This window comes from Malurus melanocephalus, unplaced genomic scaffold (assembly GCF_030028575.1).
Source record: "Malurus melanocephalus ecotype Western Australia unplaced genomic scaffold, MMel_1.1 scaffold_3, whole genome shotgun sequence".
Taxonomy (NCBI): Eukaryota; Metazoa; Chordata; class Aves; order Passeriformes; family Maluridae; genus Malurus; species Malurus melanocephalus.
The window spans coordinates 6,106,653-6,130,969 of record NW_026623235.1 but is presented as its reverse complement, the minus strand read 5'-3'; the positions used below and the strand labels follow the sequence as shown (position 1 = coordinate 6,130,969).

The 24,317-nt window shown below is 40.8% G+C and overlaps 1 protein-coding gene across 9 annotated transcripts in view; it reads left to right on the top strand.

The window, feature by feature from the left end:
- Positions 1 to 24,317, top strand: part of MTSS1 (MTSS I-BAR domain containing 1) — a 125,799-nt gene that overhangs the window by 12,031 nt on the left and 89,451 nt on the right. For 8 of the 9 annotated variants that reach the window (XM_057368467.1, XM_057368433.1, XM_057368400.1 and 5 more), the window contains 2 exons: positions 4,851 to 4,912; positions 7,634 to 7,707. In XM_057368467.1, the coding sequence (XP_057224450.1) occupies positions 4,851 to 4,912; positions 7,634 to 7,707 (136 nt within the window). Of the gene's footprint in view, positions 1 to 4,850; positions 4,913 to 7,633; positions 7,708 to 24,317 lie in introns of those variants that run through there. The other variant, XM_057368442.1, reaches the window with a different exon arrangement.

Sequence of the window (24,317 nt, the reverse complement as noted above, 5' to 3'; positions counted from 1 at the left end):
TGGGGCTCAAGTTTTTAGCTTATCACAGCTGAACAGCTACACTGAGGTGGAGAAGTCCTAACTCCTGTAGCCTGTGTAGTGGTTTTTTTTTTTTTTCCCATTTCATTGAAGTCTTACAGTTAGTCATTGTTAGTACTTTCCTGGAAGGCATACAGCTCTTGGTTTGATAACCCGTGACATAAAACCAAGGCACTGCTCTCTCCTGGTTCTTGTSTCTCTTACCTCTCTAGCTGAAACAACCAAAATTAGATTCTGGGTTTACTTTACTGAAGAGCAGCTCCCTGTCTCTTTCCCTCTGCCCCAAAAGTTTAGATGGGTTGTTGCTGTGAACAAGATTCCAAACTGTTCCTGCTGCCTTTGTACTTAATAGCCCAGCAAGAGATGGTAATAGGGCTGAAAAGCCTTTCTGATAAATAAAAGCACTTAAAAGAACACTATCAAGGTTTTTTTGAAGATGGAATTAGTCTTCTTTGTGAGAATCAGGGTGCATAGAAATAAATTAATGTAGTAAGCATCTTTTCACTTAATGGAAAAAGCAGAATCATAACTTCTTGGCAGAAGGAGTGACAGAACATTTTAAAACTGTCAGTGCTGCTGATACTCAAGTTGTAATCTTAGATACAACAATCTGGGTACCTATTCTTGCCATTAGATGTCATCAACAACAATTTCAGTAAATATGATTCTTTGCTGCAAGTCTACCCTTCCTTTATTGAGAAATCATTGAGTTTCTCATCTGTGTCTTTCTCACTCCTGCTGCAGAATTGCTGGCCTGAAAGGGAGGGAAAAACTATCCTCCATAAATCTTTTGTAGAGTCGTGTTTACCCAGGGTCGTTGTGCTGGTTCACACACCAAATTTCTAGGCTTAAATTCTTTTTCCAAAGCTGCATCTTGGTGATCATTGCCTGCTCTTCCCTGGTGCAGTGGGCTACCTTGTCCAGCTGCTTTGTATCTCCTCTTCTTCAATGGGATGGGGGAGAAAATGGTATGAAAAAGCTCGAGGTCTGAGACAAAGACAGGGAAATAATTTACAAATTATTGTCACAAGCAAACCAGACCTGACTGGGGAAGATKAAATTTATTGCCAATTAAAATAGATTTAAATGGTGAAGAAGGTGGACAAAAATTAAGACATCTGCYCACATCCACAGGTCTGGTTGTCAGKTGGAATTTCACTGACTGGTGACGGTCCACCCTTTTCCCTGTGGCAGTCCAGGAGCTGTGGCTTTGGAGGACTCCACCCAGGTCTGGGTGTTGGTGTCTGGCACTTCCAGACGCACTTGCTGTGCCTGAGGGAAGTTGTTTCATGTCCCTAATTGTGGACTGGCTACCTGAGTGACAGGCACGAGGCAYCAGTTTGTTTCTCAGCCCTGAGGCAGAAAGGTGTTTTCCGTGTTTTCCCTGCCTCTGTTTGGCATAGATTAGCTGGAGCTGGGCCGTGGGATCAGGTGACTAATCACCTATAAGCCCACTAATTAAGTAATGGGGTAGGATAATGGCATGCTGCAGCTTACTGGTGACATGCTGGGCAGGCAGCCGAGCCCCACTGAGGAGCTCCAGGGGCCCTGATCCCATGGAGTGTCATATRGCAATGGGAAACACCCATTCTATGGCAGACAAGTCAAATTTCTTCATTCAGTGATGAAGGAGTAATTGGGCACAAAGTTATTTTGGGGGAAATAGTCCTTGGATTRATCCCTTAACAATTTTTAAGAAAACTGTTTAAACAAACCCTCGCTGTAATTGATCCCTAGTTTAATCCATGAGGAACTAAATGGGAATTTGTGACCCAGAATCCTGCTGTGGCTCTTCCCCAAGCGTGGCTGGACCTGGGGGAGACCTCCTGCTTGCACAGATAACGCCAGGCCTGAGTAACCCTGACATTTAAAGAGGGGAAAAAAATATTTTCTTTATCAGCTGGCTGGAATTGGAAATTGTAGAGGGAGCAGAAGCTCTTGGAGAGGCAGCATTAAAAATACTGTGTTATTATTCTTCAAAAGTGGCTTTATGTTGCAAAAGCACTTCTTGGACAAYGATGTCGAATTCCATCTGCTGTTTCTTTGGGTTTAAATTGAGAAAGTAATACATGTTGAATCAAGGATATGTGTGTTTTTCACCTCTGTTAACATTTCTCTTGATGCTGCTTTGACAAAAGCAAGAGCTGTTGCTGGAGGTGAGACACAGMGGGGCTGCCGTGCTTCAGGTGGCACAGGAAGAGGTCTTGGAGAAGGAGTTGCTGCCCAGGGCACTGGTGTTGTGCAGATTTACAGCACTAGTTTGATTCCTGCCATCTCTAATGGGTTAAACCCCTGGTTATTTGGTCTTGTAAAGTGGTAGGTGTTGTCCACTTTTGCTGTAGGTAGGAATAAAAGGGGTTTTGGTTTCAGCAGGGATGTGGTGGTGGAAATGTTCTTAGGAAAAGCTCAAAGGAATGACACAATTTAGAGCGTGACTTCAGTTTTCTGATCTGAAGGAGAGATGAGCTTGTGGATGTGGCTTCAACATGGAAAAGTGAGAGCAAATTATTCTCAGATACCAGATGAAAGACATGCCTCTTATTTTCAGCTGAGTTTATTAGGGAGATCAAGATGTGGCAAGCTGAGCAGATAGTGCAGGACTTCATGTCACTAATGTAAAACTGGTGGAAGGTTTTCTTTAAAAATGCCGAAACAAGCATAAAAGAACCCCAGCAAAATCCACTGTCCAAGGTATTAATTCAGTGACATTAAAATCCAAAAAGCTCAATTTTGTTACTGTCCAGAATGAGATCAGGTGCTCTTGGCCAATATATGGGGAGCCCAGATAAAGAAACTGCATTGATTTCAACAATTATAGCAAACTATTTAATAAAATGAGCTGTTACTGCTTACTTGAGTAGCTTACTTGGAGAGAGCAGCTTTTTTGTTGACAAGAACAAAATACTGGTGAAAATGTTTGACTTTTCCCGTTTTGCTTGCCAGGCTGACCACAGTGAAAAAAAAGGGATTTTCTTTCTGAGCAGTGTTTTGATGGGAGTATCTTAAGCTTCCCTGGGAAGCAGCTGAACTGGGGCTGGTGTCAATCTCCTGCATGTGATCAGGTGTGTTTAGCTGGATAATACACCAGCRAGATGGAAACATAATCAGACTGCTTTGGTATCCTCTGCTTGTCTGCTTGTGTTTTGCTGGAGAATCCCGTAAAGCCTTGGGCCCTGCTGCTGACTGTCAGGGCTCCTGGCATACACATGCATAATGCATAAATRACATGCAGGTGACATTGAGAGACAGGGTTCAGAGGAAGGATTGCAGTAAGACTAATAGGTTTAAGGAAATAGCTTTTTTTTTGCCTCTTTAAAATAATTGGTGGGTTTCCTTCATTTTTAAAATGTCTGACAGTTTTTTTGCTTAGCACAAAGCACTTCGTATTCTAGGTCTTGCCACCCAGATAACTGCTATTTTCTCTTTCCCCTTCTGTATTTGACACTGGCTCTGTCATGTGTAGGTGTAACAAGGTTTTATGAACACTTGCTTGCATTGTTTGGGGTCTTTTCCCCCATTTTTTTTTCCCTTTCAGCAAAAACCCCACAAGCYTTGCTGAAAAATACAGAAGAGAGTATCAGTAGGCTTCCGAGCAGGTGTCTGGGAGATGCCTTGCCAGGATGTACTGAGGAGCTGGAATTTGTCTGCCACCTTTTGGGGAAGGGTCTGTCTTTGCCYTGGAAACAAAACACTGTCTCTCACAGCAGTGTGGGCAATGGATTTTGATTTGCTTACAAAAAGCAGACCAGTTTATAAGGGTGGACTGAATTTGCTACAGGCAACTGCACTTGCTTGCAACCTCCTCCAGTCAGAGCTGGGGTAATGCAGCCTTGAGGATCTGCCTTATCTGGGTTTTATTGTGTTGTTGCTCTGGTAACAGCAAGTCTTATACCTCTATTAAAGGAAGCAGGGATATTTTATTTTATTCTCTAGACTCCAGTCAAAGGGAAATTTTGAGGTTTCTTTCTACCGCATTTTTGCTGTTAGTGGAAAATTTGTACTTGCTCTGCAGAGAGCAATTTTGGTCTAAAAAACCACCTTTTTTTTAACTTTGGAACATAAAGATCAGAACTTGCAAGAATACTTGGTGTCCATATTCTAAGTAAAACCTGAGATTTTAATCCAGGTTTTAAAAATGGGGAAAACTCTACAGGAAGCCTGAGGTCAAGAAGAATTAAACATTCTTGAGGTCAAGAAGAATTAAACATTCTTAAGCACTTTGTATATACTCAGTGCCATGCTGCTTTATCGGCTTCAATTCAGAAATTGTCTCCAAGGTTTTTGACTGTTTTGGAAACAGGTCTTGCAGCGACAAGGCAGCTGTTGGGAAAATTGGTTGTCTTGAGTTGTCACTGTGCTTTTCTGTGTCCGATAACAGAGTTATCCTGAATCTGTGCTTTAGGTGGTCTCTTAGTCAAGTCACATTTTTATTGTACAGGCTTTGAACCCGGTAAAAACACAGATGATCAGTTGGTAGAAAAGTACAACTATGAATTTGGTTTTGGGAGCTTCTCTGTACATGCTGTTGCAATATCCTGGTACCCTGCTTCAAATGGCTTGGATTTTGCTGGATCTTTCCAAAGTCAGGCATTTCTTTTTGCTGCTTTAGTTGAAATCACTCTTGCCCAGTGTTTCCATTCAGAAAAACTGTAAAGCCTCATCAGAGGACCTACTGTTTCATCTGGATTCAGAACCAGTCGATTTTAGCATTCATGGATTAGGATTTAGTACAATCTTAGTTATTGCTTTACATCTAGTTTAATTTGATCTATAGTATTAAAATCAGAATGCCCAAATTAAGTGTTCATTATTGTGTTTTGTTTTTCTTGCAGGGAAGTTACCCAGTGTGGGAAGATTTTATAAATAAAGCTGGGAAACTGCAGTCTCAGCTTCGGTAAGTTTCACGTTACACAGTCAAGATCCCCTACARTTCCTTGGATGTGCAAACATTAAGATTAAATGCAGCTTTTGCAAGGATAATTTTCTAAGCAGGTCCTAGTAAAATTGTGCATATTTCATAGTCAACACCTGCATGTAATTTTTTTAATACTACTACTGGTGTTTTAATGCATTTAGGAAAATTCATACTCTACCAGCATCTATACATAATAGACGTTAAATGAGCTAAATTTCATGGATTTTGATGGAAAATTGAAAAGATAGTTTATTGTTGTTTAGTGAGCACACACTGGGAGTTCATTGTGTGTTGCCCTTTTTATTAGTGTAGAATACAGAGGGTTATGTTAGAAGGGTGTTCAAAATACTAAAAAATCTTTGGTAGCCTTAACAGCATTTCTCTCTCTGACTTTAAAATGAAGGGAATTGCTTTGCTGAATCATACACTGGTGATTATTAAAACTTAAGGRTTTGGGGTATACTTTGAAAATTGCATTCTGGATTATTTAATATATGGCAGAAGTATCACACTCAGACCAGTTCTACCTCTAGAATTCATTCACTCATAAAATTTGTTTCTGCTAATACGAATACAAGCTCCATTTCTCCAYGACTCTTCCCAAACCATAATCTCCTCTGTGCTCTCCAAAGCATCAAGTTTTTTCCCCACCAGCTGTAGTGGTAACAGGTTATTGGCAGTCTGTGTTGTGGTTCTGTGTTGCATTATGAACCATTCCCAAAGAARCTGGGGTTTAACTTCATTTGCCCTAAACAGCTGGAATATGCTATTCTGTTACATTACACCTAAAATGCCACATTTACATGTGGTTTTTTTCCTTTTCCAKCAATCACTTCACAGTGAGTATGGAAGATGCAGAAGAAGTGGAGAGAGAGAAATGTAGAACTTTCCTAGCCTTTTGTACCCTTCAAACACAGACCTTCTGGGATGGCATGAGGGATAGTTTTGTTTATTTCCCAGTCCTGTGATGTTGCATTCAATCARTGCAGAGCTACAGGAACATGCAAGCAGTCAGCTTGAAATCCTGTTCGAGGATTTGCTGTTTGTTTCTAGCAAATGTGAGCCTTTTGCTGCTGTTTCATTTCTGTGTGCTCTTATAAAGGACAGCAGATGTCATTTGAGCTGGAGCCAGGTCTTCCTGGATCTTGTTACTGGAGAAATGGAACTTCATTATTAGCAATATAATTAATAATTAACAGCATGGCACATGAATAACAGTGTGACCTACAAGTTTGGAAGATAAACACCACAAACACTGTTAAGAAAAATCCCAGAAAAGATTTTCTGGTTCCAGGGCCCAATATTTCTGGCTAGCTRTGGGGGTTGGGGGTGTTTGCCCTCTCTTTAATCTCCTGGGCCTGTGGAGAATCCTTACACATTTGCTTGGTCCTCTCATGCCTGGGGTGATTTTTTCTGYGTGTGTGTTCAGATCCTTTGTGCTGTCAGTAGGCCATTTACTACGCTGCCAGTTATGTCCTCTGTACCTTGAGCATATTTGGAGTGAGACTTGCATAAAATCTGACCTAATTAAGCAGTCCTGTGGTCTTTCTGGCCGAAGATCAGCTTCCCTGCAGGTCTGCCGGGTTTTTTGAGGCTAGCAAGGAGCTCTTGAAACAAGTGAAGTTAATAGTGCCTGTTCTGGATTTTGCTTGAAAAGGCTGACTGACACCTTTAGGAGAGAAAATCAGAGTTCTGTTAGAAAAGATGTTAAGAAACAGAGCCGTGAGGTAACTGTGGAGAGGGCACAATTGTGCTTTACCTATAGAGCCCTGGCCTACTTTTCCTTTAATTGGGTCAACCAGAATATAAACCTTCAGAAATCTGGACTGACCTGAGGTGTTCAGGGCTCTTGGGCCTTTTTATCTAGAACAAACGTGTCTGGAAAATTGTAACTCACGTTTGCTGTCCACTTGAACAGATGTGTGGCCTGTGTGTGCTTTCCAAACGTGGAGGGAGATTGGGCTAGTGGGGTTGACACTTTGGGTTGTGAAGTCTGGGATTGCTAATGTAGCCCTCAGGAGGAGGAAGAGCACTGGACCAGAGATGAGTTTTGTTTATTTTGGGGTTTTGAAGATTGGTGTTTTTTGTGGGTTGGARTTTTGTTTTTTTTTTCTTGAAATGGAGGGTTTCTTTCTTCTTTTCCCACTTTTCCATTTGTCTAAGAACTCCAGACCAGTCTGATTTCCAAGAAATTTTCTGTTTCAAGGGAGGCTCATGCTGCTCAGATGAAAAATTCAGGAAATTGTTAGGCCAGGATCCTAGATAAAAGGAAGTTCCTGCATGTTTATTCTTAAAATACGCACGTTCCCTGAAAATAGCAGTGGCTGTAATTTGTTCACTAATGGGTGAAGWATAATGTGTGTTAGATTTGTTTTTCATGTTTGACTGCTTAATATTAGTTCATCAGAGGAAATCAGCTAGAAGGAGGGTGGCTGTGCTCTTTTGAAACAGCACCTGTCCTGTGCAATTCTCAGCATGGAATTAGCGTGGCTGCCTCCAAGTCCATAGTGCTAACACAAAGCGAGGAAGGGATTAAGAAAYGAAGGAGGGAAAAGGCTAAGTTCAGATATAAAAGAGAATACTTTTTRTGGCCTCTGCAAGTTCACAGTGTTATTCTTTATGAGCCTAAATGTTTTTGGCAGTAATTAAATAGGCATCAATGAGACACTGCTAATGTTTTGTTATCTGTATGCATTTCAGGACTACAGTAGTAGCAGCTGCTGCCTTTTTGGATGCCTTTCAGAAAGTGGCTGACATGGCTACTAATACACGTGGTAAGCAGATGTGTCAATATTGAGTTTAACAGAATGCTGTGTGGTTTATACCATTTGTCGTAATAAAAAGAAGTCTTAACTTGTTACATTGACAAGCAGATCTGTGAGACATCTGTTAGATGGACTTGCACTTTGAAAAAGTGGCACGTGAAAAAAGAAGTTGTCTTTACTGAAAAAAAATGCTGGAAACCTGTAATTTAAATGTGTCATCAATCATGTGAACACTTCTTAATTACCATTTGAATTATACGTTGATGAATAATATTTTAGAAAGCAARATTTACAGAAATCTGTATTCACTGCCGCCTCTGTACCTTGTGTAAATGTAAAAGGCTTGATACTCAGCTGGAATAAGTARCTGTAGAGCTGCTGGAGACAGAGCAGATACTGGCTGATGCTATGGCCTTTGGGGTCTGCCAGTAATGCTGACAATGACCTGTACTTATGTCTTTGAGGGAAGACTTTCCTTGTCCTTCCCCCTTAAGTCTGACGTTCTTGGTCAAAATTAATTTTCCTGGGCTGTGGGCTACTCTRGRTAGCAGTCCAAGCTTGTTGGAGAAWATGAAGAGCCAAAATAGTGCAGCTGGCATTCTTTCCAGACTGCTGAGTTGGAAGGAGACAAAAGGTTGCTTTTCTCTGATGCTGGATGCCCAGTGACCAAGGCATYATGTACAGATGTCCCTGCAGTGGTAGGGGACATTCCCCATGGTCGCTGTCCTTGGACTGCTGCTGAAGAGCAAATCCAAAGTGCAGAGAAATCACTGCTGAGGGAGCAGCTTTTGGTCACCTCTAACCTCAACCGTTCTGTAGCATTTTTAAAAGTCCTAATGTGCCCTTGATATTTGACTTGGAGAGTAAGAAAGTAGTACTGCTGATGTGAAGAGTGAGTGTAAGCTCAGCCAGACTTCCTCTTCCCTTCACTTCTGGCTAATAAGAGTAGTGGCAGCTGCTGGAGTGAGTATCACGGCATAGAATGACAAGAGGGAAGAGTACTTTTTTCCTCTCTAAAGCTAATATTTACATTCTGATAAGAAGTTCCAAATTATATGCCTACCTGCTGTAAATTGTGGGTAATTTACTCTCATAAAATAGTACACATGACAGAAAGTAGAATAAACCAAGAACGAGACTCAAGGCAGACCTGAACTTGGATTTCTAACATGTCTTTGCTTCAAGCATGTTCTCTTCTATTTCTTCTCCCTTCCTCAAGGGGAAACAAAGTAAACTACCAAAATCCTTGAGACTTGTCTTCTAGCTATGCTGGCAGGCTTATAGGACTTGCACTGAGATACCAGAATGACTGAAACTTTCCCACTCTCAAACAAAAATGGCTTGTGTCAGTTTTTGAAGGGTATTTTACACTTTMTGCTGTATTATTTGGACCACATCCAACAAGTCTTGTGTCTTATCTCTTAGAACACATCCTTTATACAAAAGGAGCTCTGTGAATCCAGGCATGCCAAATTTGTAAAGCTCCTCTGTTCGGTCTTCTGTCCCCCCCTCACTGAAAGGATAGAAGGGAATTTTGGTTTTATTTTTAGAAAGTGATGTTCTGGGAAATGAATCACAACTCCAAGTTAGCTGGTGGTTCTGATCTGCCTCCCAACCMTACTTCCATTTGTGCCCATTCAGGTTTATCTCTGAGGCTGCACCTTGGTCCTTTAACAAATACAGATCATTCTGCCTTGCTGTGGACAGAGATAAACACCTGACCCTATGGAAGGTGATGGCAAAAGTCTCTATGATTTAAAAGGGCACAATTCAATAAAAATGTATCTTGCCATCAGTATAAGGAATTCTTTTCCAAAAGTGAAACAGAACAAACTTACACTTTTTCTTCTCCAGTGTGGGAATTTTAACCGTCTCTCAGTTTTTCCTTTGAGGAATTACCTAACTTGAAACATTATTTGTTAAATTTTGCCTTTTACTTACCAACTTTATAAAATTATGTATTTGGTTGTCTAATCAAACACCTGGCTGTGTTTCCCACTGTTTAGTGGTTTAAMAGATTAACCAAAGTCAGACAAGTTCATGTTCAGCTGCAGGGGATATAGGAGACTTGTGCAGCACTTCCCATGACAAATGCAGGAAGGTTGGTGTATTTTGCATCATAAGGCTGGTTTATCATTGCATGAGCAAAGTGCTTTTTCTGGCAATTAACTGTATTAAAATGCTGAAGCAGGTGCCTGCTCTGGAAGGACAGTTTTAGTTCCTTGTAGGATGAGGAACTGTGGTGAAACTGGGTGCTGCCTGTAATATGTAATTGCTTAAAGTTTTACAGAAAGTGGCCTGTTATTTTAAGACTCAGTGATCTAGATGATGAAAGTGTTTTATCAGTCAGCAGAAGCACCCTGGCTACTCTTTAATCTGTTTGCATCAACATTAGCTTTGAAAGAAAAAAAGGTGTGGACATACGTGTCCATACACACATGAGGGGAGACAATTTCCTGTGCGGCCACCAAGTATTCAARAATGAGAGCTTATTTCCATCATTCCCAGTCTGTGTTCCAGCTGGTGTCTTTACCTTGTGTGCCGTTACTGATATTCCCAAGGATTGTTTTTTCTCTTTTGATGCATCCTTCTCTTCATGTCATTTACTTCCTTCTAATTCTGCAGTGGTAACAATGTTAATCTTCACATTCCCATCTGGAGCTCAGATAGAAGGCATAATTGGAGTTCTGCCTATGGTAAAACCTATGATTGGATGAGTCAGATAACCTGTACTTTGCTGTATTTTCTTTACATTGTAGCTTCTGAAGTAAGAAAAGCTCTGAATGGGAAGTATCTCATGCTTTGTGGTGACTCAATACACAAATTCATTTCCCAAAAGCTCATTTCAGCTTTTTCTTCCTCCTTTGCTGTCTCTCCATTTAGATGTGCATCAACCCAAAGTTTAGTCTCTCCTTTTTTCCTCGGTTCAGCTCCCTCAGTTCAATGCTTTTTGGTTTTAGCCTGACAAGAGAAAACAGGAAAAGTAGTTCTCATGCGTGTATCACTAAAATGTTAGGTCTGTGTGGGTCTGGTCATCTGAAAAACATCATTTGAATAGGCAAATTGTCAAGTTATGTTGCTAATTCTCTAGTAATGCTAGCTGTGTAGCAGTGTGTACCATTTTTGCTGGTATCAGAGATTTTTTGAAAACAAAATTCCTTCAGATAGAAGGAATGATTTTTGAGCTCTGACAAAATAGAGACATCTCTGTAGCAGTTTGTCTTATTCAGGCTGCATCTGTTTGGCATACAGCCCAGCAGAACTTTGTAGTCTGCAGCTGAATCTGTGTTAYCTCTCACTGTGATTATTAACAAGAACACTCACGAAATATTAAATGAATGAGGTTCTTCAGGATACCTTCAAATTCTTAATATACCTTAAATAGTATAATAATAACTCTTGAATACCTTAAAAGTGAAGTTTCCTTTTGGGGAGATGTGTGCTTGTGAGCTTTCGTTCAAGCTTTTCTTATATGGTTTATGTCTTTCAGTATTTGAGATTTTGAATGTTTTTGCCTCCAATTCTAACTRAATTTAACCTTTCAATTCTAACTGAAGCATAGAAGAAATTTAAATCTAGTTTCATTTAATAGCTGTTTACCCAATTGTGCAGTAAAATAWATTCTCTTATGATTGCAAGAACTATGTGTCCCAAATACTGTGTGTTTTTATGTGATATATGTTTATAAGTTTGATTTCAACAGTATGTAAAAGGACGTGTAAATTGCTTGCCTTTTGTATGCTAGTTTTCTTCTGCCTCTGCTTCATTTGAATGTCCTTTGTAGATAAGTACTAGAGCTCAGGAACTTGAAAAAGTAGGTGTGAAAAGTAACTACCCTCCTTGTGTTATGAGGGAGATTAATGTGAAGACATGCACGCTTCTTCATCCACTTAATATACAATCAGCAGCTTCCGTGGATAAAACTCTGCCCTGATCTTRCCTACCTGCATCTGCACAGGTGTAAATTAAAATTTATGGAAAGATGATCTAAAAGCTTTGATTTACCCAAGCTTAAAATTGATCTTCAAAGTGAGATTGTTAATGAGGCAGCTGATACTCAAATCTTGTGGTTTTTTGTTTTTCATTCATATTGAAGGGTTTTGCATATACATAGGTGTGTTTGATATTAGCAGATTAGTTAAATCGCTTCAAGAGGGTGTCAGTGTATCACACAGCTTTCTCTGGCYAGTTGGATTCTGTGGATCATAAAGCTGTTTGAAGTTTCCTCTTGGCAAGTGCTACTAGAGGTATGTTTTCCCTACCTTTGGTAATTCTGACATCTATTACGATTTCCRTCTCTTTCATTTGACAGATATCTGAGAGGATTTTAAGGCAATGCAGAGCTACTGATAAGAGTTGCAGGAAATTCCACTTGAGAGAGACCCTCTCTGCTGTACTGAAGGGTCTGAGGTTGGGGAGGGAAGTACTGTGGGTGGTCAGTCAGCTACCAGGGGGCACTGAGTAGACCTGGGAGCAAAACTTGGCCAGTATCTGCATGGCATGCTGCAGTGTCAGGGTACCAAAATCAGCATAGTCACATTAATGTTACCCTTTTGAGGGGCAGGATACATCAGTGTGGAAGAAATTAAAGTGCCTGTACTTTTTTCAGGCCTCATTAAACTTCAACAGCACACAAAAATGTAAATATGGTTTAACACTTCTACTTAYTAAATGAGATTTGATTAATATTTGTGAGTGTCTGCGTCAGGTAGCTCTTCTGTGGTGCTACTCAGTGACTGCTCTTCATGTTTAATAAGGCTACTTAAAATAGTACCTTTTCTGCAGATCAGTGTTCCTGGGCAGACTGTTCATCCATGTTGCTCCAGGTACTGTGTGAGTACACCTTTAAATAGTCCTTACTCTGGGTGATCCATTGTATGCTATGTGTTGGAGTGGTTTTCCAAGGWGGCAAGCTGCACAGAGTGTTGCAGGGCTGGAATTAGCATCTGTTCTCACCCAAGTAAGTGTGCTTAGGCCTCCTGAGCCAGTATCTTACTGCAAATGTGGCCCAGTGTGACCCAACGTATGGTAAATCCTTGGTGCCACAGCAAAATGTAATGGACAGTAGTGAAAGGTGGTTTTTATTTATTTATTTTCATGGAGGAGAAAAAAAAAGGGATAAAACAGAAGTGAAACCTGGGGGGGAGGAAGACACCACAATCTACAGCAGTAGAYAGAAAAGCTGTATAACATTTTGAAATAAATTGCTTTGCTCCTGGCTGCAGACTGGGAAGTTGCATTGATGATCTATTCCTAATTTCAGAGTGAAAACAAAGCTGGTTACAAGAGGAAAGGCATTCTCATTGTCCAATTCCTTTGTCTTCCTGACTTCTCTTTTAATTTCAGATGCTCATACTCATTGAGCAAAACCTTTGTTTGAGCTTCCTGTCAGTTAAGATAAGACTTTGTAATAAGTACTTATTCCTCCTATGGAGTCTTTGAAGTAAAATAATACARTCCAGACTTCTCCTCTGTGGATTTTCATATATAAAATTATCAAGAAGAAAAGTATTTAAATGAACTGTTCAGTCTTCCATTATGTTTTCATGAAGATTATGCAAATCACAGGGCCAAATTCAGAATCATTGACAGATGATTTTGAAGCTGGATGCATATTACATGTCTGTTGCATTTGGAGAAGTGGGATTTGGACATGCTGCTTTACAGGGCTAAACTAAAAATCACAAAGGCTGTGCTGTTCTATTCGCTGTTTCCGTGTTCCCATCTTCCTCTAGACACGTTGAAAATGTCAGTCTGTGTCTTTCAACAAGTGTGTCTCCCTGAGAACTCTGCTTCTGCTGTGACCCCATTGGGCTGAAGCAGTGAAAATGGGATGAACATCTTACATGCTCAAACACAAGAGAAGTGGTTTGGTTATTAATGACTAGATTTCGTACTTAGGGACTTGAAAGTGCTGCTCTGTAGGTAAAATTGGGTGAGTGCAGGCATTGCAGCATAAAAAAATATTATTTATTTATGCCTTATTTTTTTCCTTGAGGTTGAGATGAAATCTAGCTCCAGGTCATTGACAATATTTGTGCTGCTTTGTCCCTACCTAAGGAGAAATATTCAGGGCAAGAGACAAAAATACTTGTTGTAATAAACTTACACAGTCAGCTGCCYCTTTGTACAGTGCAGAGAGTGATGCAGGAGTGGAGTTTGCATTTGCCCTGCAACCCACTATTTTTTTGAGCTTGCTAAGGTGCTTCTAAGTGACTGAAATGTTGTCAGGAATGGGAGTAAAGCTACGGGGTGATTGTGTGTACTAAACAGAAAAGTTGAATGCCAGACCAGCTTCTATGAGGGAGGAAGAAAAAAGAGGGAGGAAGAAGCAAACAAGCTTATTTAATGCTTCATCCAGGGAGTGGGCAGGTGTGTTAAGATAGGAGTGGCTGGACTTTTTTCACATGGCTGAATGTAAGTCTGCTCACTATCATCTGAATTGGAAATCTTTGGGAGAATCGGGAGGGGGAACAGCTCAGAATTAATTTTTTATACACATAGTCATGGTTCTTCCTCTCTCCTTATACAGCTGTGTTGCTTTAAGGAAGATAGAATATCAGATCCTTTTTTTTCTGAAGGCTTGGGATGGATGGGTTGATTATTGTTTCCAGTTATATGATGAATTTGTATCTCTGTGGGCATCTTCATGCAGAGCACCTACACTTCAGTAACTAAATACAGCTACAAAACCAGTAAAGAATKTCTCAGTCTTGGCAACAGAACCAAACTTCCGATGTCTTAAACATCCAGTTTGGGGAGTAATAAAGATAAATCATAAATRGCTCTGAGGATTTCCTTCAGATAATTTATGTTAAAATCAAAGATGCAAAAGTATCCTTTTGATGATGGGATGTGGATTTGAAAGTGGAGGTTGAGGTTTTGGTTGGCGGTTGGTTTTCCCAGTGTAGCACGTGTTTCTGTGGTGGGAGAACCCCTTTCAGGCTAATTCAGGCAGCCTTTTGATGTGATAAATTACTAGTTGGCACATAGTTACAATCCTGTAGTAACCACAACAAGAGAGTTGTTGCAGCTCTTTCTTATTTTTTAATCTGTCACCAGTTGGGTAGCAAAGGTAGTGAAAGATCTGTTTCYACTGAGTTTTATTTAGTATTTTTTTTATTTGTCATAGGACACAGAAGGAAATTCTGTGTGGTTTGAGAAGAGAATTAGAAAATCAGCTCAGACTAAGCGAGGTTTCTGTGAAGTAGGTTAGTGCTTCTTGCCTCATGGACTTTGCCGGTAACAAACTCTGAATGCCACAGRGCAGTTGCTGAGCTTCTGCAGCCTCATGCTTTGTGCCTCATTCCTGTCTGGAAATGCAGGTTTGGGGATTGTCCTTTTGTTGGTCACCTCAATGTTGGCTTCCAAGAAGACACATGTTAAAGTATCAGATTAGTGCTGTCAGCTGGCTTCTTGGAAACTTGGAAACTAGACCGCTAAGGATGTGAGTGTGGACCTGACCAAAGTCCTGCAGTTAACGCAACCTCATGGCACCCCASTCCACACATCCTTGAACCACTTGTGAAGGTTCCTTTTGTATCAGCAAAGGCAGTTCGTGCAAAGGCTGTGGTACAAAGTGTGCTTTTACTTGGGATGTCTTCTCCAGTTCCCTCAGTCTATTCCTGCCCTGGCTGGACACAAAGTRTGTTTGTTTCTAATGACATGAGAGCAATACAAAAAGTGAAATTACAAGCTGCAGCAGACTAATTGCGAGTGGAGTGTTCATTCAATGGAGCTCCATTTAATCATTAACAAAAGCATTAACAAAAGTCATTTTCAGAAGCAGCAGTGACATTTGCATTGTCTAACAGGTTTTTTTTTTTTGCTCTCCGTAATTCAGGCTGCCTCCCAGAAGGATGCTCTTCCACACATTTTCGTAGGTGTCAGGACCATAGATCATACATGTTAGCTCYGTGTGTGTCCATGCAAAGTAGTGTTCTACTGCCAGGTGATTTAGTCGGTGATATAATTCATCTCATGTTTGCATACCTGCTGCTTCCTGGGAAGCAGTGCATGTTCATGGTAATGATGAGGTCTTGCTTAAAAATAGACCAGCTTCCTTCATTTTCTTGTCCTTCTGTTTGCTTGATGATTTGTCGGGTGTTGCCAGCACAAATGTTTGTCCCTGTTGCTGTGCAAGCTGTTCACCCCTTCCCTCCTCCTTTCACGTTAGTTTTCTTCAGTGAAGCAGTTCCCTGCTCTTTTCTTCCCTGGTTGATGTAGTAAAACCTGCACTGTTCAGGCTTATGGGCTCATTTRGAGAAGTGGGAAGAGTCCCCGCTGGTTCTTGAATTTCAGTAGAAAATTAAGATCTGCCTGAGACAAGAAGTGCATTGTGCTGTGTGTCTTCTTCCGCTCCCACGCATGATGGAGTCCAACCTGTAGAGCTACTTCTGAAAAGTTAAAGTAATRTAATTAYGTCTCTGTTTCATTTCAGGGCTCASAGTCTTCCCTCTTGTCTTTGTGCTTTCTGCAACAGTTTTTTCTACAAATTAATCTGTGACCTGCCCTCCATTCTGGTTGTTTTTTTGGACAGGGTGGAGAAGGAAGGGAAGATGGACTGTTTCCAAAGGAGCCCTGGGTTGTGACCTGACAGTACTTCCTGTAAAATGTTTGGACTTTCTGTACTTATATATATGCTTAAATCTTCCTACTTTGCAGTTGGTGCTTTTTTTTTTTTCTTTTGTTGTTTTCACATAAGCTTCTTGCATGTAAAAACGAGTATGTTTTCCAAACTAACGAAGCCATTGAAAAATGCTTCCACCTTTCCAGCAGCCATCCTAGCTCAAGCTTTGTGGAAACCACTTCAAAAGTGGGAGTAGTGGCAATTGTGTGCGTGGGCACGTTCATCCGCTGTGTCGTGGGCTAGAAGAGGTCTGGGTTTGTACAATCAGCCCCTGCAATTGTTGTGAAATTCTGCTCTCCYGCAGCATTTATTACTATGTAAAATTGAAATCTGCATGATTTCCTGCTGTGAGCGCCTGTGCCSAGGGACTGGTTTCTATAGTAACTAATATCAAGGAGCTGGCTGGGACTTCAGTTTGGAGCTGTATTTGAGCCTGTTTTGCAGTTCGATGCAGCCCTGTGCGAGTACTTGATGGATGACAAACMAGCAGTCGGGTTGTGGCTGCCATTACTACAGTAGTAGTGCTGTGCACCTCAGTGTGTACGCTGAGAGCTAAAAATAGGCATTTTACAAAATGGAGTTGGAGGTGAGGAGGAGGGGGGATGTCTTTTCCTCTAACACCACTCCCCTCCCTCGATAGAGCCRCCAGATGGAAACCCTGAAGAATACATCAGTGAGTGTTTGTCCTGGAGTCACTGCAGCCCACCCTGAAGTGAAAGATACCCCTGGGTCCATTTTCTCCCAGGAGTAATAGCCACTAGTGTTGCCACAATTCTGTTTTGAAGCAGGGCTGGTGTTTGTTCTGCTGAGCATGATAAATGGCATTGTTAATGTGTTTTCATCAGCAGGAACAGCTTCTGCCCTTACTTAAGCCCAGGCACACCTGCTAAGTGTGTTTGGTTTTGCAGGGTTAAGCAGGGAAGCGGTTGGAGTGTTGAAGCTTGGCTTGTATAGACTGGAGGCTTTCAGGGTGCCAGGCAATATGGAGGGCCTGGTGTGCACCATTTGCAGTTAGTCCAGAAAGGCAAAGCGGGATCAGGTGCATGAAAATGAAAGTGAATCTTCTGTTTAGGGTCACTTTAAAAGTAAAATCTTGAATCATGTGAGGGAGTTGGGAAACGAATGCAGAGCGATTCTCACTGTCCAGACAAGTTCTCTAAGTAAGTACAGAAACTGGACTTAGGCAGCAATGCTTTGGTCTCTTTTTTCCCCATCATGATAGTTACCCAAATTGTGCTGAGACCATGACTGATCTCTGAAGTAAGGTTGCAGCACTGATGAAATAGTCCAAAGTGTGAAGATGTCATTTTGTATGACTGAAGGTCGGTTTTCCTGGCTGAGCTAGAAAAGGAGGTATGTATCAGCATGTGCTTGGCAAAAGCCAAGCAGCTTTGAAGAGAGGGTGAAGTTGTGTGTGCTGTGTACCTATAGACATGGATGTGTGTACACACAAGGAATGCTCAGCCAGCTCAAGGGGAGCCTTGACTTGGCCACCCTCAGAGCAGCCTCTTACTTACTTGGTATTTGGCGATGCTGGAGAGGGCTGAGGAAAGTGAGTGTAGAGAGGAAGAAATGTGTGGTGGACAAAGAAGAGCTGTGTATGTTGTGCTGCGAATATTTAGGGGACATCTGGTACATATCCATGAAGAAGTGAAGGGTTTTATTTAAAAAAAAAAATCTGTTCAGACAGGTCATCTTTAATATTCACTGTTTACGTATGCAAGTCCATGGTAAAAGTATTACAGTGATTTAAAAAACGCCGATAAATTACTGGATTAAACTATTTGCGTCAAGAGAGTAATGATGCATTTGAATAATCTGAGATAATTTGGCACTGAAATATGACCAGATTAACAGTTTGAGAAGTAGGATTGGAGACCATAATTTAAGAATATAATGACTCATGTTGCTGAGAAATCATCTTCATCTTTTTACTTGTGTAGAAATAACAGAATCTCCCTTTCTTGCAAGCAAGTACTAAGCACAGTGCTAAAATGAGAATCTTAGAGTAAGATTTTGTTATATTTACACAATATAGTGATGGAAGTCCAGAACAYGGAGTTTTTATAAATAAACTAAATCCAAAATACATTTAGTAAATACTTAAAGTGCATATTGTGATGGATTATCCCTGTTTTTATTGCTTGTTCATTTTCTGCCAGCTTGCAGAATCACAGGAGTCCAGTGGAGCGCATTTCCATTGGATGCTGTTGTGAATGTGTATCCATTTTAAATCTGGGCTGTCTTGCATGGAGAATAGCAGCTCTGCGTGAGCGTTAGTCACTTTGGTTCAAAGGTAAAGAGTTCATGTGTAGCTCTTATGGAGCTGCTGCAGAGGCAGGAGCCTTGGTTATGAATATAGTCAAGGGAATGTTTTAGCTGTTAAGCTGAAATGTAGCCTGCTGCTGGGGAAATGAGTGTTGTCACTGAGTGTGTACCGTGATGCAAAGCCCTCCCCAGACTGCTGGGTTCAAGTGCACCGTGTGCGCTCAGGACGAATAATTGATTTAGACGAACAGATTTTAATCTTTCATTGTAAGCAGGGTRGCTTCACTCAAAGCTGTACACTCACTCCATGTTTCTCAATCTGCACTTTCATAAGAGTTTTAGCAGTTCTCTCTGAAGTGGCTGCTTGTTTTCAGAGACTCTTTGTTCTTCACAACATGTTTCTTTGTTGGCAACCTTACTAATTTAACATGGCTTTCAAAATTAGGAGTGGGAGAAAAAGCCTTGTTCATGTATGTTCCCAGCTGGGGTGAAAGTGCTGAATTTGTGGTGTGCATCTACAGTGTCAGTGAAGAAGGTGGTTGAGATGTTACTCCAGGGTGCCTTTATGCACAATGTAATTAAGCTGAAAGTTTAGATCTCAGTATTTTAAAACAAATGCACTTTTTAGAATAAAGCTTTCTTTTTAAGACTTTGTGTTAGGGTTAATGGGTTCTCTCACAGGAAAAAAGCTAATGCCTTCAGAAGTGCATAAAACCACCCATCTGCCCATCATGAATATTGCTAAGGGATTTTTGAGCCTAAGTGGCAARAAGTCTGTCCTGTGCCCTGAGACTGGTTAATGAAGGCTAAAGCTTGGTCAGGTTAAAACAGTCATCTATTCAATATCCTTTCCAAAGCTCATTGTGTCCAATGTTTTGACTGTTGCCTAATCTGTTGAAATTGGTCAGAATTTCAGCTTCCCTAGAGTTCAATTTTTGAGGTCATGATCATAATGGATAAAGCAATGTATGTTTTCCTGTTAATGCTTAACTTTTGTTTATTTCCAGTTAGTCCCAGTTTGATTCCAACTTATTTTCACGTGTAATTTTTTTTGGTCAAAAAAGGAAGCTGGAATCAAAGTCTGTGCCCTCCAGGTGTACCCAGAAGCTGAAAGATGTATGAATAGCTTTATTTAGGAGAAAAGGTCTCCTAGATGAAACATATTCAGCATGTAAAAAGCTTCTTGTGACCAATGGGAGTAAACATTAAACATTAATGATGCAGCTTTAAGTTGCATGGAAACAAACTGGGGCAAGTCAGTTCATTTTACCTTTGATTCACTGCTTCCAACCATTAGGAAAGGTTGTTGGGACTTAAGGCAAACAGGAGTCTCTTAGCTTTTTCTTGCAATGGCATATTTTGCCTCAAACAATAGTTTCAGTAAGTAGATGCACAAAATTTATGATTTGTAGAATTTAATTTTTTTTTGTTTTGTTTTTTAAAAGCCAGCAGTGTGATTACAGCAGTTTATATAATTGCAATGATTTCTAGTTAAACGAAGATCTGGTTCTGTTTAAATGGAGAAAAAAAAAAAAAACCTTCCAAGAATAATCCTGGTTTGTAGTGGTTTGAACATCYACTGGGATGGAGGTGCAAAGTGGTAGTTTGACCCCAAGACTTGAATTTCAAACAGTGCCAGGCATATCTATTGTGTATGACCTATCTRTAACAATGAGAATTTCTTTTGGTCTTAAGGTGTGCGAAGTTTGTTGAAGTTACTTGGAGGTCCAGTGTAAGATGCTGCTTTGGAGATCAGTGTGAGATGCCTTGCAATTCCTGAAAAGCAGCTACATTAAAAATGTARTGTCTGTATTTCCTGGTACCTAATTCCTTCAGTAATGTTATTTAGGATCCTAGATATGCTGCTTTGCATGTTCAGAACCACCCCAAAGCATTACTGGGACTGAACAGGTGGTTACAGGTGGATAACTGTTCACAGGATCCAGGGGGMAGCTAGAGTTTCACGCTCCCCCAACTTTYTTTTTTTTTTTTYTTCTTCTTAAAAAAAAAAAAAAAAGTCTGGGGTAACTTGTTTTCTGGTGTTTCATGGCTCTGTCTGGATTTCCCTCTCTGGTTCACTTAGTTCTACTTTGCAGAGGGCATTGTTTGTTTTTATTGGAAAGAGGCTTACCTGCGGTTTTTTTGTTTTCAACTTCTGTGGGTTTTTGTGCTTTTTCCTTTCTGACTGTGGCCCTGCATGTTTCCTGCAGCATTTTCAGCATATTTGCATTAAGATGGATGACTCGGAAATACGTGAGTAGAACAGCCTCATTTCACAAGAGGGTTGGTAGTAACAAGAGATGAGCAAGATTCAGTATTGAGTGGCTAAATGGATTAGGCCCACTTGAAGTTATGTTACTCTTYTCTTGATCCCTGAAAACCTCAAGTGCTCTTCTTGCAGCACATACAGATCTTTCTCAGTGGTTGTATAGGAAGGATTAAGGCAGACAAACTCGTTTCTGCCWTGTAAAGAGGGTGTCAAACTAGTCAATCCTGTAAGCCTTGTTTTTAAAGTTCCACTTCCCTGGCCATATTAGTTCATGGTTTAATTACACAATAATAAGATTTCTTATATGCAGTATATTTGAAAAAAGACCTTTCAAAAGAGCAGTGAACTCTTCATAATAACTTACTTTCTCTTTTGTTTTCTGTTATTTGTTTTTAATTTCAATTCTGCAGGTAGAGCTGCAACTCATTTTAGGATATTTAAAAAGGGTCTATGGGGAGTATGCTTTGTGGGAATAGTTGTCAAAGTCTTCTCACTAGTTTAAGATGTAATGAAAACCATTTTAATATTTTCATAAGGCTATTTTTAGACTCATTTATGCTGATGGAATAGTAGGAGTAGAGTTGCTTTGGCACAAACATGAGGAACGGCATCCCTAGGTTTGATGGGTATGTTCTCAATATAATTTGTTGGTTAATTCTGTTTGGGAAGGTGTCTGCAAAAGCACTAAACAGAGATGGCCTTGTATGATTTAAATATCTGTGAGCTGCTTTAGTATGGACAACTGGACAGGTCAGTCTTGGAGAAAAAGTAGCTTCTAATCTTAGAAAAAAGCCTCTTGGGCTATCCTTGTTAAAACCTCATTCAGAGGTTTTTTGTTTTTTGTTTTTTTTTAATGTTTTAGAAAGTATTGGAGTGAAGCATGATTAGAAGATTATTCACTCCAGTTACCTGTGCAAGAGGCAGAGAGAGCAGGTTTTGCCCAGTTGATATGACAGCTTTCTTTGAGTGAGTGAATGAATAGTGGGGAGCAGTGGCTGCCATTTTAGGATTTACATATGGAAAGCATCAAGCCAGAAAGCGTCTCAGGCTCTTTGTTGCCCTACCCTTTTGCTTCTTAGCCAACTGAATGCCTCCATGTCCCACAGACACAGAAGCCTGTCTGGCTTCACCTCTCTTTCCTGGTCATCTGCTTCACCTTGGTTTTGAAATATGTCTATACTGCTGACCACAGAAGTAAAACTTGGCTTTGATTTGAGTTTCATCTTGCACTGGCTGGTCTCTGTCTGTGGGAGAAACTGGACCAGGGCTTCAAAGCATCGAAGTGATTCACAGCTAATTTTCTTTTTAAGGACCAGCAGGRCCATTAGATCATCTAACCTGATTATCTCTGGAGGCTGGTCAGAGCTTAGTCTGCTGCAAGCCTTGTGCTGGACACAGCCATGGCTGGAACCCTCCAGCACTGAGAGGCGTGGGAACAGGCATTGTCTCTGGAGTGGCAGGTGTGCTGGAAAAGGCTCTGAGTGCATCTTCTTTGTATAAATATATATGTAGAAAAAAAAATTTAACCAAACTAGTACCCACAAGAAGTCTTGCTTGGATTTCTGAACAAAATACAGACTTCRGCTTTGGTTGTGTCTGTCATCTGCATAAAGTTTTGCATAAAGTTCACAGACCAGGGAGAGATTGTCTTGCCACAACTCAGAGTATGCAAGAAAACATACCACCTTCTATAACATGACTGTCCTGGTGTTCATGGGCTGTGTCAAGCCATGGCCTGGAATGAAGTGTCATGGCCAGGAGAGTAAGGTGCTGTGGAGAGACTGGCGACTCCCATTTTGGGATGGTTAACTGCAAGAGTCCAAGTGAAACTGCAGTGAAGAGATCTGTCTTTGCCATTGCAGGGCTCATGACACCTGTTCAGCACAGAGCTCCCATGTCTCATGCTGATATTGGCGACTGAACTCCTCTTCAGAACTGTCAGTTTTGTATGCTTTCTTTTTTTCCTTCCTCTTGTGGATTAAAATTTCCCCACAGCAAATGATTCCATGCCCAAACTGCCTGAAAGTTGCTCCTTCCTGTGAAATAAGCAGAGCTGTGTCGGTGAGAGCAGAGCCAAGAGTGGAGGCTGCATCTTGATTTCCTATGGACTTCATTAATGAAATGGCTGGTGCTACAGGGTCACTTAACACTTGTGTATTTTGCAGTTTTTGTCAGTGAGAGGAGACAAAAAGCCCAGCTGCAGCAGCGGTCATGGAAGCTGCAGGTGTGAGTTTGGCTGGAGGGTGCCAAACTGCCATCTGTGGTGAGGCTTTGTGGTSGTTTTTTTTTGCAGGCTATTTGCCTAGAAGTGAGAGCAAGAATACAAAATAACAGGAGTAATTGAAGATTGCTTTCCTCCAGTTTCTGCCACYTTGCTGGTTAGCCAGAAGTCTGTGAAAGTTTAAGAGTTGAAACTGCATTAGGCTTAAGGGGTGAATGTAGGTGGTGCCCTGCTAGCATCAATCYTTTGGGTACTTTCTTCTCATGTTGCTTTAAGCACGTTTGTCCTCTGTGGCCTAGAAGATGGGGAAACACAGAAGAATGTTATTTGCATAAAACATATAAAGAGAAGAAAAGCAGCAGCATATTGCATTGCTTATTAATACCCATTTTTGTGCCGTAGCTCTGACATTTTAAAGCTAGATAAAGACGGTAAGCAACCTTAAGCATTTTAAAAAAAGAAAAATAAAATGTGATGGTTGCCATAATTAARTCAGTGATGTCCTGTATACATTTTAAATTCCTAGTCCTCCTATGCTGTTAAACTTTTTTGTCTGGTATGCAGCATGTCTGCGTGTTTACAAAATGCCTTGGAGCTGCATGGATTCCCTCTCAGTGTGTGCAGAGTGGTTTATAACATTAGGCATGTGTTGTTCTAACCAGGGAGATGTACTGGGAGCTGTGCTTTGGATTGCACAAATAACAATTTCCAGGAATGGTCATGAGGATCAGCAGGAGGAGCTTTGAAGAGTAGGAGGGGGTGGCATGATCTTTGGCTAAGGGAAGCCCTTTGCTGGTGKCTGGGGGAGTTGAGGCTATTCCGAAATGCAGAGCCTGAGCTGTTATTTTCCCAAACAKCTTCCTGAAATAACAGAAACAAGGAATCTAAGCCTGCTGTCTCTCCCCTCTTTTCCTCCTGATTTGCACTACAAGAAGAAGTTGGGCACTGAGGAAACTAGTTTTCTTTTAAAGTTGAGAAAATTTGCATAGGGCAAGTTACACTCACAGCTGTCTACTTTTGAGACACTTCTTTTTTGGAAGTAGAGGCTTTAAGCAGCTGTAAGACCAGAAATGCAGCACAATGCATTAGCGACTGTATTTGTCATTCTCTTCTAGAGAGAAAATGTGCTGATTGCATTCAGCAATTTCTTTTTTTAGCTGGAGAGRAATGAGATGCTAGTCTTTATTCAGCTAGCTTTGTATATTTGCAAATTGCAATTTCAACTATCTGGG